The sequence below is a fragment of the Pimephales promelas genome, chromosome 6, assembly GCF_988280905.1.
Source record: "Pimephales promelas chromosome 6, fPimPro1.hap1.1, whole genome shotgun sequence".
NCBI lineage: Eukaryota > Metazoa > Chordata > Actinopteri > Cypriniformes > Leuciscidae > Pimephales > Pimephales promelas.
Window position 1 is genome coordinate 25,957,049 of NC_142774.1, and position 17,868 is coordinate 25,974,916.

At 34.9% G+C, this 17,868-nt stretch overlaps 2 protein-coding genes across 2 annotated transcripts in view; both read right to left on the reverse strand.

The window, feature by feature from the left end:
• Positions 1–3,437, reverse strand: part of gucy1b1 (guanylate cyclase 1 soluble subunit beta 1) — a 55,163-nt gene extending 51,726 nt beyond the window's left edge. Inside the window, exons 1-4 of the mRNA XM_039694136.2 lie at positions 3,229–3,437; positions 2,710–2,783; positions 603–703; positions 167–285 (exon numbers count right to left, since the gene is read on the reverse strand). Coding sequence (XP_039550070.2) covers positions 167–285; positions 603–703; positions 2,710–2,783; positions 3,229–3,231 — 297 coding nt within the window. The 5' untranslated portion in view covers positions 3,232–3,437. The remainder of the gene's footprint in view (positions 1–166; positions 286–602; positions 704–2,709; positions 2,784–3,228) is intronic.
• Positions 3,438–4,321: 884 nt separating this feature from the next.
• Positions 4,322–15,079, reverse strand: gucy1a1 (guanylate cyclase 1 soluble subunit alpha 1). The gene is made up of 8 exons (XM_039694127.2): positions 14,525–15,079; positions 14,249–14,307; positions 13,764–13,852; positions 12,962–13,677; positions 9,218–9,703; positions 8,124–8,267; positions 7,291–7,445; positions 4,322–5,040 (listed from the first exon to the last, which is right to left on the reverse strand). The coding sequence occupies exons 1-8, from the start codon at positions 14,756–14,758 to the stop codon at positions 4,869–4,871; spliced, it is 2,055 nt and encodes a 684-aa protein (XP_039550061.2). The 5' UTR covers positions 14,759–15,079; the 3' UTR covers positions 4,322–4,868.
• Between the last annotated feature and the right edge of the window lie 2,789 nt (positions 15,080–17,868).

The window sequence follows — 17,868 nt, forward strand, 5'->3', positions numbered from 1 at the left end:
ACAAAACTGACCCAGTCTATTATTATTTTTAGCTATTCTAATAATATTTAACCCTAAAACTCTCACAAAATGTACAGTACAAGCAATGTGTGAAAAAGAAAAAAGACAGATCTGCTTGCGTCATTGCTGCTACAGATTTTAGGTGATAAAAACAGTAGCTTCTTACTTGTAAGAATTCACGGACGTTAGAGCCCAACACTCTGAGAATGGTGTCATAGCCAGATTCCTGACAGAACTCAAAGAACATTTTCCCAAACATTTGCAAGATGCCTCCAGCATCTATTTCTAGTGCAGAAGAAATCGTATTTAAATCAACAAGGAAAAGAAAAAGCATCATCAAAAACATCAAGTAGATTTTTACATTCAAACTAAGTAACTTTGTTACATTTTATTGTATAACACCAGTTAATCATGATGTTGTTCTGCATCATCCATTAAACTAATATAACCTTTATAATGAATCACATCTATCTAAATAACACTTAAAAAAAAAATATATATATATATATATATATATATATATATATATTTAATTAATTAATTTAATTTTTTAGCTAATTATTATCTCCATCCTTTTAAAAAACAAAAACAAAAAAACTTACTCAATACTTTGCTTGCGGCAGCCACAAGGTCATATGTTTTGGCATCTTCATAGATAATTCTGACCAGAAACTGCCCTTCTACATCAACCTGGGCCTCTCTCCTGAAAAAAAAAAAAAAAAAAAAAAAAAACTGAGCTGAAAAAATCACCATTGACCAAGAATGACCAAAGAGAAGTTCAGTCAAAAAGTGGAACCAGCCTAATAATAGAACTAGAAACATCATGAATCATGCCTGGTACACCGCACTGAGAGATGCTGCTAACCTTGTTGTGCTAATACTGAACCTCATATTGGCAATAACTGAGTCCAACTACTTTAAAGTTGCAGTCAGAGGTTTTTCCTCTTTGTTGCTATCTCTGTTTGAAATCTGCAATTGCAGACATTCGCAGAATTATCAACTTTACGTGAGTTGTACTACTTCAACACCCTCGACACGGCACAGCATGGATGAACACAATGTTTAAGGAGACTGTGAGGCTGTCAGTCACCGTGCCGATGTGGATACTGTCATTCAGAATCACAGATTATTATTTTTGGAAGTATGACCAACATCATTCACTGGAAAATGTCATCTAGTCAAAAAGAAATTAAGGTTTTTGGGGAAAATATTCAGGATTCTTCTCCATATAATGGACTTCAATGGCAAACAACGGTTTGAAGGTTCAAATGTCAGTCTCAATGCAGCTTCAAAAGCTCAACATAATTCCAGACGAGAAATAAGGGTATTATCTAGCGAAAAAAATATATATATATATATACTTTTTCACAAATGCCCATCTTGTACTATCTATTTCTGATATGCTCAATGCATTACATCATCACGTTGGAATTTGGAAAGGTCACGCATGATATATACTATATACTTTTTCACAAATGCCCATCTTGTACTATCTCTGATATGCTCCATGCATTACATCATCATGTTGGAATTTGGAAAGGTCACGCGTGATGTAGTCGGACCTTTCCAACGTGATGACGAAATGTGTGGAGCATCTCAGAGATGGCACAAGACAGGCAATACTTACAATACAATACTTGGTACAATACTTGTGGATAAAAAGTATATAATTATTATTTTATTTAATTTTTTTTTTTAAATGACAGATCGTTTTGCTAGATCAGACATTTATTGCTCGACTGGGATCACGTCGAGCCTGTGAAGCTGCATTGAGACTGACATTTGAACCTTCAAACCACTGTTGCCATTGAAGTAAAGTCCATGGAGAAAAATCATGGAATGTTTTCCTCAAAAACTTTTTTTTTTCAACTGAAGAAAGAAAGACCTGGGCATCATGGATGACATGGGGGTGAGTAAATTATCAGGAAATTTTTATTTGAATGTGAACTAATCCTTTAATGTTGCCAGAACATTGAGTGAGACTCAAGCTCAGGACTTGAGCCTAAACAGACTCTAAAACATTATGTTTATATTAAGCACAGCTGTGACTTGACAAGACTGCTCTTAAAAGTCATGTCAAAGAGCTGGAGGAAGTTAAAATAAAGCTGAACTATTTGTGCAAAAGGAAAAAGTTGTGCGCATGTGACCTCACCCCACGACATGTTGTGCGTGACTTCTCATGCTCTGAGTCTGAATTAATAAAAAAGTGCATATGGTAGTAAAGACTGGGCTATCACAACATCCTGAGCTATTGATGTAAAACATTTATTTGGAAATGCAACTACTTTTCCCCCTAGGTTTTGAATAAAAAGTGCTGGGAATAAAACAGAAATTGTTGAAATGTTATTTTATTTCAGTAGCTTTTTTTCTACATACACTCAGTGTGGAAAGAGAACTTGCGGGTGTTTTTTTAGATACGATGATGAAATAAAATCTTTACCACACTGATCACAGTTAAATGTTTTTTCTTCAAAGTGAATGTGCAGGTGAACACTGAGATTTGATGAATGAGAAAAACTTTGACCACATTGAGTGCATGTATACAGTTTCTCTCCAGTGTGAATTCTCGTGTGTTTGTGAAGGTTTCCTTTATGTGAGAAACTCTTTCCACACTGAGTGCATGTAAAAAAATCTTTCTTTTTTTACTGTAATTGCCAGTGTCATTGTCAATAACACATTGATATAATATAGAAGTACATTTTAACTCACTTGATGTCCTCCCACACATCTGGACCATAATTTCTCAGCACCAGAAGTTCCAGTGCGTGGTTCACAAAACCATACTGCCAAAAAGAAGAGAGATATACAAATGTAAAATACAAATACAAATATAAAATGTTTTTATCAGTGACTATATATGTTATAATGCATGAATGCATTCTTCTGTCATTTATTTATAGAAGAAGAATGCATTGTTTACTTTCTTATTGTTTACCAATTCAGCCATCTATGCTGTAGTGCTTTTTGTGCGTAAATCAAAACATGCTGTGGTTTCATGCACAGCTTACATTTTAACGTTACCACGCAATGAAAGGCAATACAATAATTAACGTTACCAGGCAATACAATAATTATTGACCTAATACAGAATTACATATTGAGTAGCTAATGCCATCGCCTTTACACAGCGAAGATGCTGTAAAGTACAGAGCAAATATTTAGGCTACGTGAAAAGTGGTAAGAAAATAAATACAACACGAGTACAAACGCATTCATATTGCTACATACCATGTTTCGATTAATTCGCCAATCCCTTTTCTGATGCTAGATTAAATCGCTAAACACCAGAACTGACTAAACCGTAACGTTACAGCTGTTACGGTTGAAACCACCATTCCTGGAATGAGCTCATTGTTATTGACAGAGGATGTGGCCAACGGGAGCGCGGGGATGCAGAGACTACACACAGCTGGCTCTCGCTATTTGCATTTCGCTAGATCTTACGTTGACGGATTGTCTTATGAATATTGATCACGCAATATGACGTTTATCCAGAAGACCTACCTGATTGGCTGCGAGGTTGACGTTAGTAGGTGGGCGCCAATAAACTGGCGAATCAGCGATTCCTGAAACCTGGTAAATAAATATTAATTAGGTTGAGTCTCGTACGCTCCGGGTAGGGTTACCAAGCAACTCCAGCTGAACTCATTAATATTCATCGACCAAGTGCAAGTGAATGCAAAGGAATATTATAAATATTACAAATATTATCATTGGAGTTCCTTAGAAATATCGTAAGATTGTTATTAATCGACATACTTTTTTTCTTAATCAAATTAAGAAAAGGCTTTTATTAATTGTATAACCTTTATAGTCTTTTTGACAGTCAACATATAAAATGGCAAGATACAATTTGTCTAATTTTCTGCTAGCAAATCATTTGAACCTGAATGAGTCCATTTTGGGTTTTGTAGGCCTGTTCTGAGACATTTACAGAAGCTAACCTTGGTGCATTCCTGTTTGTAAAATGCTATGTTAAAAAAAATGTTATGTTATATTTCAACAGTTTTATCTTGCATATTTAGTTGTAATATGTATAATAGTAATGAATGTAGAGAAGAAAAATGAAATAAAAAATTATGATTGTGTGAAATGGTGGGTAGCTACAGACAGGATTACCCCTTATATACCACCACATTACTTTTTATAAAGCATGGATTTTAGGAAATACCCCACGTGACCCATGTTCTGTTAAAAAATGTTAAGACAATGTTAAGAGACCGCAGATTTTAGGATAATGCGACAGTCTTTTATGTGGTCTCTCTTCCACTCATTTCATGGAAAGAACACAAGGCATTGAAACATCAACAATAAACCAAACTTTCAATAAAGAATATTTATTACAGATCTATTACAATACAAAAGAAATGTCACAATGTTTAGTTCAAGAATGATTGTGGATGGTCTCTGCTGAGGTGATGCTTTACTGTGTGCATTTATTCGCCTTTACTGTGATGTGCTCATTAAGATTATTGAAATGATACTTGTTGTCCTTAGACTACAAATGATTCACTCACTTGACTCTATAGCGTTTAAAGAAATCAATCATTATAGATACAAATGTGGATGACATTCTTTGCTTTTCAGATTTTTGGTATACAGTTAGGAAGTCAAAATAAACTAATTACTTTATTAAAACAGTCCAGCCGATCAAAATGACAGAACTCATACTTAATACCACTGTGAAAAAAAAAAAAAAACACAGTGCTCAATGAAACCCTTATAATGAGTGTTATTTGATAGCTTTTTGGCAACATTCAACAGTTGGATGATAAACTACCTCTGGCTCAACTAAAATGATACACAGAGTGACAGGCAGTATTGTTTCCACTGTTTCCAGTATTCGTTGTTTGAGAGATTTTGTGTTATCATCCACTGGGCTGAGTTTCCTCTGTAGCACAGCCTCTGGAAGCAGCACTTGTCTTTTGATCACGAGCCTGGAGAAAGTAACAAACTCCAGGGATGTCAGTGGGGAAGTTGGGCGGAAGATCCTCTCTTCTCCGGGGGATGAGAATGAACTCTGGACAATCTTTTAACAATCTGAAATGAGAAAGAAGACACAGTCCTAAAGACCACTTGCAAGTAAACACATTAAAACTGTTAGTGTTAAATCAGCTGTAACAGTGGAATATGACGAAAATACATTTGGCTCAGCCAGAAATGATTTAATAAAGGATTACTGTATCTTGTTATTCTATCTCAAACATAAAAATAACAGATCCATTTGATGGAATCGTCCTGGTCTTTGTTTATGTAAAACTAATATAGTGGCACTTATAAATAACAATTGTTCTGGTTGGGGAGCAGACCAGCAACAATAAATAACTAGCTGTTGAGCTCATTTATGTGTACAATTACAACTAATTTTACTTAAAGATTGAATATTTGTTTATATCTCAAACCTACAAAAGAATTAGAAACATGCTGATTCAAATATATTTAAAAAAAATAGTCAAACAGACTTGCCATCACTCAAAAAAATGATGTGTTGGCTTTACTTAACTTTTTTTTGTAAACAGGTTCCACCGGTTCCACATAACTTTGTTTTGTTAAACAAACAGAATTTGTTCATGTAACTTCAACATCATGGAAGTCAGTTTAAGCCATCCAATCAAACTCTGAGCTGAGGGTTAAATGAACACTGAAGCTGTGTTAAAGTTAATGAGACAATTAAGTGAATAATTGAGTGATGATTGAGCATTATTGAAGACACCTGATGTTAACAAGCAGAATCACTGAAGGAGAAAATCACAAATTGTAAGCCACCGTTATGGAGATCAGTGTCTGCTTTAGTTGGGCTCTTGATCCTTATACTTTTACTTTAAACTTTGTTTGGCTGCTGTTATTGATTTATAACAGTCACATGAACAAAGAAAACTGTGATCCGATAGTGTTGGTTATGTTTTGACATAATCAAGCTGTGATCTGAAAATTCCAAAAATTCGTAATTCTGATGGTTAGGACTAACTTGCTAGCAACAGTTTAGTGATTGTACAGCATATTTGTATTTTCTTATAACAGAAAATATTTAATAAAACTATTCTGATCAAATCACTTTAACCTTTATGTAGAAACAGATATCAATAATCAGCCTGTCTATCTCAATCGTGGTGACATTAATAGTCCTTGTTGCCCCCAATCACAACTCATTAATGGCTCCCATCATGCATTGCGGTATGAATAAATTATGATCTGAATTGTCTATGTAATTTACTTTTCCTAATTGAATATTCTACTTGTCACCGTTGTTGAGAAGCATTGACTGAATCTTGAGGTCTGTGTGTGCCTTAAAGAAATATTTTTTTGTAAAAATACAACTTTTGAGAAATCCATTATATTATATTTAACATTCTGGATATTTATGCAGAATTTCAGTTATGCAGTAACCAACAGAATAAATCACAGACATAAATTTTTTATAATTCATTTAAAAATCATTTCATAATTGTTTATCTTTGTTCATCTGGCAGGTATTACTCAGATGCAACGCAAATTAAAATATAAAGTTAATAATAAAAGGGTCAAGAGCCCAACTAAAGCAAACACTCATCTCCATAACGGTGGCTTAAAATTTTAGATTTTTTTTCCTTGTGATTCTGCTTTAGGTGTCTTAAGCTCATTATTTATTCATGCTGCAATGCATGATGGGAGCCATGAATGAATTTTGATTGGTGGCACCCAGAATGCACCCAGAAAATGTTTTTGTTTATTGATTTAATTATTTGAATTTCATTGAAAAGGCTAAAATTGTATGTTTTACAACAGCAGTGCTGTTATGATCCATAAGGTAAACTTAACAGTGGTTCATGCAGTTTGACTACAAACTGGAAGTTTGGTGGTTCAACCCACAGTTCCACCTTTTCTATGTGATCATCTAGCTGTTATAACTCATGTACAGCCAAACATAATATAAAGTTAATAATATAGGGGTCAAGAGCCCAACTAAAGCAGACACTGATCTCCATAACGGTGGCTTACAATTTGTGATTTTCTCCTTCAGTGATTCTGCTTGTTAACATCAGGTGTCTTCAATAATGCTCAACCATCACTAAATTATTCACTTAATTGTCTCATTAACTTTAACACTCAGCTCAGAGTTTGATTGGATGGCTTAAAATGACTTCCATAATGTTGAAGTTACATGAACAAATTATGTTTGTTTAACAAAACAAAGTTATGTGGAACCGGTGGAACCTGTTTACAAAAAAAAGTTAAGTAAAGCCAACACATCATTTTTTTGAGTGATGTGATGTATACAGAATAAACAAGCAGGACATTGTCTCTGTTTACCTGTATGTGGTGGGACTGACGTTAATCTTTCTTGGCAGGCTACAGGACTCAAACTTGTTGGCTAATGTGACATTATTGCCAAAAAGGCAGTAGCGAGGCATTTTAACACCGACCACACCTGCCAATACCGAGCCAGAGTGGATCCCGATACGCATCTGAGAATAAAACAAAGCAAGCATGCTGTTAAAAAAATAAAAAGATTTTTGCTTTACATCTTTCTACTCATATTTTCTTTGTTCAACCTCTATATTTCAAACCATGTGTAATATTATAATTCGGAGCCTCCTGACATCTCCTGATGTCTATTGTTTGCCAATACATTTCATGTTAAATTGATCAATCTTCAAAGTTCAAATTAAGATCATTTGTTAAGATAAAAATGATCATATTTTTTTTTTTTGTCTAAAGCAGCAGTATTCGTATCCTAATTCCAATTCTGATCAATTATTCTGGGTGACAATTGCACTGTTTTGAATAATATGAACATACCTATTTTTGAGCCTTAAATAGGATACATTAAATGTGACCTTTCAAAAATTATTTTCATTGTAGTGTAAGGGTGTTTGCACAAAAAAATATACAAGCATTCATGTGTAAATGAGTCACACATAGATTTTATTCTACCATTTATTTTATTCTACCACCGAACAACATTGTTGAAACCGTTGCATTGTTTAGTTTAATATCTGCAGTATAAAGGTTTCCATGACAAATGAGAGAAATTTAAATAAAAGAATAAAAGACAATAATAAGTATATGGAACGTTTGACTCATATTATTCATGCCATATAATATAACTCATAATAAAAAAAAAACCCTGATGAAACACTAACCTTGATGATCTCCCCCATGGGAGTCATGACCTCATCCGACAATTCCATCATCTTCAGAGCCATGAGAGCAATCTGGACAGCATGGGTCGGACACTCTTTGTGTAATCCTCCAGCTACACAGTACGCATCGCCGATGGTTTCCACCTTGAACGCACAAATGAGGACATATGAAAGGTTATGAGAGCAGAGTGCTAAATATTTCATAACACACCTCTGAGTATATTCAAGGTTCATGGCTGCCGTAACTCTCTGAATTGCCTCTCTTGTGACATTCATGTATTAGTTAAAATCAAGAACCAATGTGCATTTAGACAACAATTTAATTAAGATGAATAAATAATATGATATCATTGCATAATTATTAGTAGATAATATTATTTATTTACATCAGATCATAATTTTTATTATTGAAAGCTCGGGTTAGCTGACTATTTTTACGTAATTTTGACCAAAAAAAATAAATAAAAAATCATCAGCTTCTTGCAACGTGAAAGCAGAAGTTTCAGTGTTGAAAGTAAGCTATTTTGAAACCAGCTATAACAAACTAACTTTATGTTAACAAAATGGGACGATTTTGACAGCTTGAGAGACATTAATTCCTTGTTATTGCACATTCAGTATGGAAATGTTTAAGACACACATCATGAACCAGCTGAGATATGTTGGGAGAAGACAAGAGGGGAATCTATTTTAGGATATAGCTGTCTGTAAGAATGTAAGCAAAGCCAGACACTAAGCTAAACTTTACCTCCACTGTCTTTTACAAGAAATTAATCTCTGCTGCATGTGTATGGGAAATTCTACTACAGATTACATTAGGCAACCTCCCAGCACTTTATGAGCCTGCATGTCAGAATGTATGAAAAATGAAAAAAAGATTTCCAAGGGCCCTAGATAAAGTTAAAAGAACATACTTTTTGGCTACTTTGAAGCTAAAAGACCAAAAAAGGTTACAATACACTCTGCCAAAAACAGTCTAACCAAAGGACTAATCATCCATGAAGAATTCAACACTTATCAGTAGTAGTGAGTAGCAGTGAAATGTTCTACATAGTGTTATTTATTTGTTCGGACCAAAGTACATTATCACTCACCTTATACACATCCAGCTCACCGCAGTGGTGATCAAACCTAGTGTAGAGCTCACTGAGCATGTTTACCACCTGCATGGGCGTACAGCGTGAGCAGGTTGCAGTGAAGCCCACAATATCTGAGAACAGCATGGTGACATGATCAAACTTTTTCGCTTGCACAGGAAGTCCCTGCCACAAACGCTGGGCGACGTTCCCTGGGAATATTGTGAAGAGCAGCTCTACCGTTCGTCTCTTTTCTTCTTCCAGGGCCTGGTGTGCCTGTTCCAATGCAGCTTTGGCTTTGCCCAGGCGTTTTTTTAGTCCATCTTGGGCCTTTGTCTGCTCCCCAACCAGAACAACATCTCGAAGTGCATTATGGATGGGAATGTCAGAGAGGTAAAGGCCCCGGCCTGTCAACTCCTCCAGCTTATCCACACATGGAGAACCGAGGAAGAGAAGAGCACTCATTTCTGACATGAAGATCATCTGCCCCTTCAGGTCCATATGCTGAAAAGAGACGGTTGGGAGGATTGGAATTCATTCAGAGGTTTGGACAAGTTTGGTATAAATGTGACAGATGTATGTTAATATGTTAATAGGCACTTTCATGGTTATTCTGTACTATTCTGGACAAAACAAATTGCAATAAATTATATGAATTCACCAACAATGTGTATTTTTTTTTTTTTTTTTTTTGTAATTTTCTTTTCAGAACAGGTTGAATATAATGTAACTTATCTTGCTCAAAGGGATTTGATTTGCACTTAGTTTATACATTGTTTTGAAGTAAGCTTCTTAATGTCATCCTGACCCTACCACCTTTCATAGTTTTGTTTAGGGAAATGATTTCTTTGCTGGTGGATGTCCATTTATCTTATTTCAGTCAAATCTAATAGTGTACACTGGAAATATTACAATTTTGTATTGTATACCCAAAAGATCTGAACTACAAATTATGTTTATGTTTTTTTTTATGAATTAAACTATCAAAATATTTTAGATATGAAAGGGAAAAACAAAGCACTAAACTTGGTTAAGGTATTTATCTAATAAAATTATTATTATTTAAATAAAGAGTGAAGATATACATTTTCCAAGGTCAGACATCACTTTCGGCAACAACTGTAAATGAATTTGTGTTTTTGAAAAGACCCAAAGCATAATATTATTAACTGATATTTAGTCTGTGTAAATGAAATAAATGTGCCATTCAGTGCAGTATTTTTAAATAAAATATAAATATCTTCCTGTATTTTTCCAAAAGATTACAAACAGGGGTAAAGCTGAAATGAATTCTATTTAATATAGATACATGTAACTAATATGGAACATGGATGCAAAAACTCCTTATAAAGCCTTTACCATCATTGTAGTACATGTACTGTTTGTTTCTTAAATTAAAGATATGAATTTGCTGCGCAATTCCTTTCATGTGATCAGGTAGATATCATTGATTGTGCCTTTGAGGGTCCTTCCACATCTTGACATTTGGCGCCATGTTCATTTCACTGCGGTACAGGACTTTATTGCATTGCCCTTATTACTGATCATCTACAACCTGATATTTCCCAATATAAATTTTGCTCAACCACCTCATAAAAACTCATTTCAGATCAGCACGAAGATAAACCCATGAGTAAAAATCCTACTAATTACTTTGCACTGATTATTTAAATCATGTTGTGCTTTTTAATTGTCTAATCAACATGAAACCCAAAGCAATCTTTGATTCTTCTAATTCTTTGATGCATGTCGATGTGATAAAATGACAAATAGACCTTCAGAGGTTCACATTGTGAATGCAATCTTGCATACACTCAAAAAAATGATGTGTTGGCTTTACTTAACTTTTTCATGTAAACAGGTTCCACCGGTTCCACATAACTTTGTTTTGTTAAACAAACATAATTTGTTCATGTAACTTCAACATCATGGAAGTCATTTTAAGCCATCCAATCAAACTCTGAGCTGAGTGTTAAAGTTAATGAGACAATTAAGTGAATAACTGAGTGATGATTGAGCATTATTGAAGACACCTGATGTTAACAAGCAGAATCACTGAAGGAGAAAATCACAAATTGTAAGTCACCGTTATGGAGATCAGTGTTTGCTTTAGTTGGGCTCTTGACCCCTATATTATTAACTTAAGATTATGTTCGGCTGTACATGAGTTATAACAGCCAGGTGATCACATAGAAAAGGTGGAACTGGGGATTGAATCACCAAACTTCTGGTTTGTAGTCAAACTGCATGAACCACTGTTAAATTTACCTTATGGATCATACCAGCACTGCTCTTGCAGAACATACAATTTTAGCCTTTTCAATGAAATTCAAATGATCAAATCAATAAACAAAAAAAATTTCTGGGTGCCACCAATCAAAATTCATTCATGGCTCCCATCATGCATTGCTGCATGAATAAATAATGAGCTTAAGACACCTAAAGCAGAATCACAAGGAAAAAAAATCTAAAATTTTAAGCCACCGTTATGGAGATCAGTGTTTGCTTTAGTTGGGCTCTTCACCCTTATATTATCAATTTTATATTTTAAATTACTGTTGCATCTGAGTAATACCTGTCGGATGAACAAAGATAAACAATTATAAAATGATGTTGGACATATAATGACATTCATCATTTGAAATTTATGTCTGTAATTTATTCTGTTGGTTAGTGTACAACTGAAATTCTGCATAAATATCCAGAATGTTCTCAAAAGATGTTTTTTTTAAAAAAAAAAATTTCTTTAAGGCACACACAGACCTCAAGATTTAGTCAATGCTTCTCAACAACGGTGACTAGTAGAATATTCAATTAGGAAAAGTAAATTACATAGACAATTCAGATCATAATTTATTCAAACCGCAATGCATGATGGGAGACATTAATGAGTTGTGATTGGTGGCAAGAAGGACTATTAATGTCACCACGATTGAGATAGACAGGCTGATTATTGATATCTTTTTCTACATAAATATTAAAGTGATTTGATCAGAATAGTTTTATTAAATATTTTCTGTTATAAGAAAATACAGATATGTTGTATAATCACTAAACTGTTGCTAGCAAGTTAATCCTAACCATCAGAATTATGAATTTTTGGAGTTTACAGATCACAGCATGATTATGTCAAAACATAACCAACACTATCGGATCACAGTTTTCATTGTTCATTTGCCTGTTATAAATCGATAACAGCAGCCAAACAAAGTTTAAAGTAAAAGTGTAAGGGTCAAGAGCCCAACTAAAGCAGACACTGATCTCCATAACGGTGACTTACAATTTGTGATTTTCTCCTTCAGTGATTCTGCTTGTTAACATCAGGTGTCTTCAATAATGCTCAATCATCACTCAGTTATTCACTTAATTGTCTCATTAACTTTAACACTCAGCTCAGAGTTTGATTGGATGGCTTAAAATGACTTCCATGATGTTGAAGTTACATGAACAAATTATGTTTGTTTAACAAAACAAAGTTATGTGGAACCGGTGGAACCTGTTTACATGAAAAAGTTAAGTAAAGCCAACACATCATTTTTTTGAGTGTACATTGCATTCAAAGTTGCAAACATAGATGTTTTTCCACACTCTGTTTAGCTTGTCTTAGCTAAGCTAAGCAATAAGCTTGACATTTTAGAAAGTCCCAGGTAAGCAGTTTCACACATAACTGGTGGCCCATTGTTAGCATCAGCATTTCGATATATAGCATGCAAGGCCACCCTTATGACAGAGGGATAAAAAATGGAAAATAAAAAAAAATACCTTTCCAGGGCTGTCAGCAGGGCTCGCTCCATGATGTTTCACCCGTAGCACGAACTGGGTGTTAAGCATGGTCAAAATGTCCTGGAAGCTGGCTCGTATCTCGGGTGACACAATGGCAAAGTGGTCATTGAAAACGGGTCTCCTTTGACCATCTCTGTATCGCCCAAGCCTCCTTCTCAAACCATCTCCAATCTGCATCAGGACCATTTCCTGATCCAGGAGAACGTGGAAGGGAAAAGTCGAGTAGAGCAGCGAGAGGGGGATGTCTCCAGACGAGTGTGTCCTCATGGGGCTTGGTGTGAGGCTCCTGCCATCTCTCACTACCACCGAGTACAGCAGATGAGGCTGATGACTGGCCTGTAGAGCACCACTGTCTTTACCCCCAACATCCATTCTGACTTCCACCCGTGTGCAGTAGAGCAAATACGCTGCCGCCTGGATGATACCCGAGAAGAAGAGCTCAGTGGTGGGGAGGGGGTTGAAGTAATAGACTGTCAGGAGTCCTGGATCTTTGTCCAGGCAGAGGATGGATGCTTGGTGGATGTAACGCTGTACCTCAGGGGTGGGTGGTGTGCTTTGTTTTAAGAGAACGTTAAAGCTGTTGAGAAAATCATGGAGAGCTCCCCCCACCACTCTGAGAATATGACCATCCTCCTCATAACAGTCTCGAAACACCTCCAGACCCAGAGAGATCTTTAGTGCATCCATGGGGATCCCTTGGATTTAATGTGAAAAATACAAATCATTCAAAATGAAATTAATATTAAAGGATTTACATATACATTTTAATGCCTCTTCCTACCTGTTTTAAGTGAGTAGTTTCTCATGACATCGGATAATTGTTCAGCATTGTCCAGCGTCTGAGATCCATCAGAACTGCATGCCGCAGGGCTTTGGACACATATTAAAACATATAGTCAATAAATGAATATGTAGAACGGAACAAGGAGAAAAACATCAGAGCACTTTTGAACTTTAGGCTGAATAGGAAAATATATGTAATAAAGGCTAAATATGTTATGATGTGATATAAATATATGTTATATAATAATTGACAATGACAACATCATAGAACATATAATTGAAAATATTGGATGTAATATAAATATAAAACAATGTGGAAAACAATAATGAAATACTTTGTCATAAGAATGAAAACAATATTCAAACGGGGTCAACAAATTGTCAAAATTAAAAATAGTATGATACAAGGACAATATAATTCATGGTCAACATTAACAGATGTAAGGCAACCTATTATAATGAAAGGGGAAAAAAACATCTTACCAACTCATGTCTATCTGCTGTTTCATAACTCTGAACAATGCATTTCGCAATTTCTCGAACTAAAAGAAGAAAAAAACAACAACATTTTATATAGGCCAGCATAGCCTATCGTGTGTGCATTTGATAATGTAATTATTAACTGTCGTTTGTCTGCCTTGCACATTTTTCTTTGCGCGCTTGCAAGCAAAACCCAGAAATTAAATAGATTTTCCAATCCAACGTAGCCTATTAGAATCTGCTGCAAAATATCATCAGGTGAATTAAACATGAATTTACCTCCGGGCACACCAGCTTTCGGATGCTCTCCCCCAGTGAATGCAGATTAACTTTGCTCCGGCTTATTTTGCGTCTGGGCAGAATTTTTGCGATGTTGCCCTGCACCTCTCTGGATACTGGCACAACATTCACCGCATTGCTTTCCTCAAAGTCCGCAGGTTCCTCATTTCCCACGACCATAGAAAAGGGGCATTCACCCGAAATCTTGAGATCCTTCAGTTTAGCGCAAAACATAATTTGCAAAATAGTCCTCTCCAAACATGCAGCAAAAATATCTACATTGTGAATATCCGACTGAGACCATTCATGCCTATCCGAATACAGGATAGAAGCATCCTAATAGGTGATGGAAAAAAAAAATCTCAGCCAAGCAAGGACATATATTTTGCCCGCACGCACACGTCTTATCCAGGACCAAGCTATTTCAAACTTATCAGCAGCTATTCCGCCTGCATACAATATTCATAGTAAATAACAGGGGCAAATGATGAGCCAATGATCATTAAGTATGGCCAATCACAAGCACTACTGGAAACCTCCAGCTAGCCAATGGATGCACTGGCAGCCAGAGCTCCTAAAATATGTATAATACTCGTCTGGAGATGCGTATGGAAGCTTGTTTCCGCCACTGAATAAAAAAATAAAGTAAATAATTGCGACTTTTTATCTCACAATTCTGACTTTTTTTCTCACAATTGCGAGATAAAAAGTCCGAATTGCGTGATATAAAGTCGCAATTGCGAGTTATAAAGTCAGAATTGCGAGATATAAAGTCAGAATTGCGAGATATAAAGTCAGAATTGCGTGATATAAAGTCGCAATTGCGAGATAAAAAGTCAGAATTGCGAGATATAAAGTCACAATTGCGAGTTATAAAGTCAGAATTGCGAGATAAAAAGTCAGAATTGCGTGATATAAAGTCGCAATTGCGAGTTATAAAGTCAGAATTGCGAGACATAAAGTCAGAATTGCGTGATATAAAGTCGCAAAGCGAGTTATAAAGTCAGAATTGCGTGATATAAAGTCGCAATTGCGAGTTATAAAGTCAGAATTGCATGATATAAAGTCAGAATTGTGAGATTTAAACTATTCTGATGGGGGAAAAAAAATTGGCCTAATAAGTCGCAATTGCGAGTTTATATCTCACAATTCTGAGAAAAGATGTCAGAATTTCGACATATAAACTCGCAATTATGTGTTATAAAGTCAGAATTGCGAGATGTAAACTCGCAATTGTGAGAAAAAAAGTCACACTTCTGTCTTTTTTTCTCAGAATTGCGACTTTATATCACACAATTCTGACTTTATATCTCGCAATTCTGACTTTATATCTCGCAATTCTGACTTTATAACACACAATTCTGACTTTATAACTCGCAATTGCGACTTTATATCACGCAATTCTGAGAAATAAAGTCAGAATTGTGAGATATAAACTCGCAATTGTGAGAAAAAAAGTCAGAATTGTGAGAAAAAAAGTCAGAATTGTAAGATAAAAAGTCACAATTCTTTATTATATTTTTTATTCAATGGCGGAAACAAGCTTCCATAGATGCGTGATATTCTCTTGGAGATGCTGTGTACCATGCGCATCATCAATGGATTGGCTGGTTATTTTAGAGGACTGCCGTTCTCGTTTGCTCAATCTTCAGCTCTTTTGATATGCTTTTAGCGACGCCTTGCAACTATTTAAATGTCACATAGGCTACTGTATAGTTTAACCCTATCCGTCGGATTCTTATGCAACATCACGTTTTATTAAATTCGGATTCCATCGGAAACGTTTCCAAAAGGAAGCGCTTTCAACATTTCGCACTTGGATCTGTGTGATCATCTCAGAAACAAACAATTTGGACACGTGCTCCGCTTTGGGCCACCCAGATGTCTGCCCAGTTTCTCGCCAACATAAATTGCCATGTTACTCATTACAGGCGCAATAGATGTTATGTAAGTGTCTCAAGGCATTGCATTCTTTCATGGGTCCCTTTCCTCAACAGACAGCAAGGACTTGTCAGGCTAATGAGGAGCATCGATGTCAAGAGATTACAGTTGAATGAACCTAATTATTTGGAGAAAACACATATTTGATTTCATAACAAACAAATATGTTTTTAACCACAAAAAAAAAATATATATTTTTCTATTTCAGTCTAGCAGATATTTCACACTATTGCATAGGGGCAGAGTGGGGCACAACACATTTTGATTTTCCTCAGTTTGTGTAAATCCATATAATGTTTTTATTTTTTTTCCCCCACGTTAATTTCACACATGTATTTTACAATTATGTGGTTTTGATTCATGAATACAGTTTTTTCTTTATTTACATGATGGGGTAGCCAACAGTACATTGTAACATGACAGCTTAAAATGTTATCTGATCAAATATACAAGACAAAATAATGTAAAAATAAAATACAATCATTAACTTTTGCTTATATAATAATGGATTTTTTAAATAATTAAAAATTAACTCATATTTGAGATTGACACAATGATTTGAGATTTGAATGAAAACACAGCTCCAGCATAGTTCAAAACATAATAATAATAATTAATAATTTCTGAACATTGACATTGTCTTTATTCACCCCTTTCTCATGGTTTCTCAAAATAATTAATAAAAGTTTCAAATTTCAATGATATCATTACCATTATAGAATAACATAGTTCTCATGAGCTTTTTATTACAACAATAATGTAATACTTATTACATGATGCAGTTTTTACTATCTCAACTGTTAAATAACAAATTGAAATAATAGCAGATTTGTCTTATTGTATTTTTTAACTTCAGTAAGAAATTTAACTTTACTGTGGTAAAATAAATGTTAAATGATGAAAAATGAAAATTTTCTCAAAGTAGTGTTGATGAGTGTGGAAACTTTTAAACAATTGTGAGTTACAATAGTCCAATGTTTGATACCCTGCTCACCCCTACACATATTCTTGGTGTTCTTGTTCTCTGTGACAATGATTTGTTTTCAATGTTGTAGTGGTCTTGAAGATTGCATTAGGGTCCTGCAGAGTCAGACACTGAGAGAGGTGAGGAAAGTCCATAGTTCAAAACAGATCAATAACACAGATCAATGAAAACTCAGAATTCAATTATTTTCAAAATATGTATTACTTTTACTTTCACTGGATTTTGATAAAACACAATGATCAATCAATGACATATTCTTAAAATTATGTATTCTGAGATTGAATGGAGTGGGAGAACACCCGGTTGCCTTACAAGGCTGATTATGGTCATGTAAAATGTCTCAAATATACTTTTGTTTAATTGAAATTATGATGTTTTTGTACAAGGACAGTAAAAATATACTGTGTATAAAATTTAA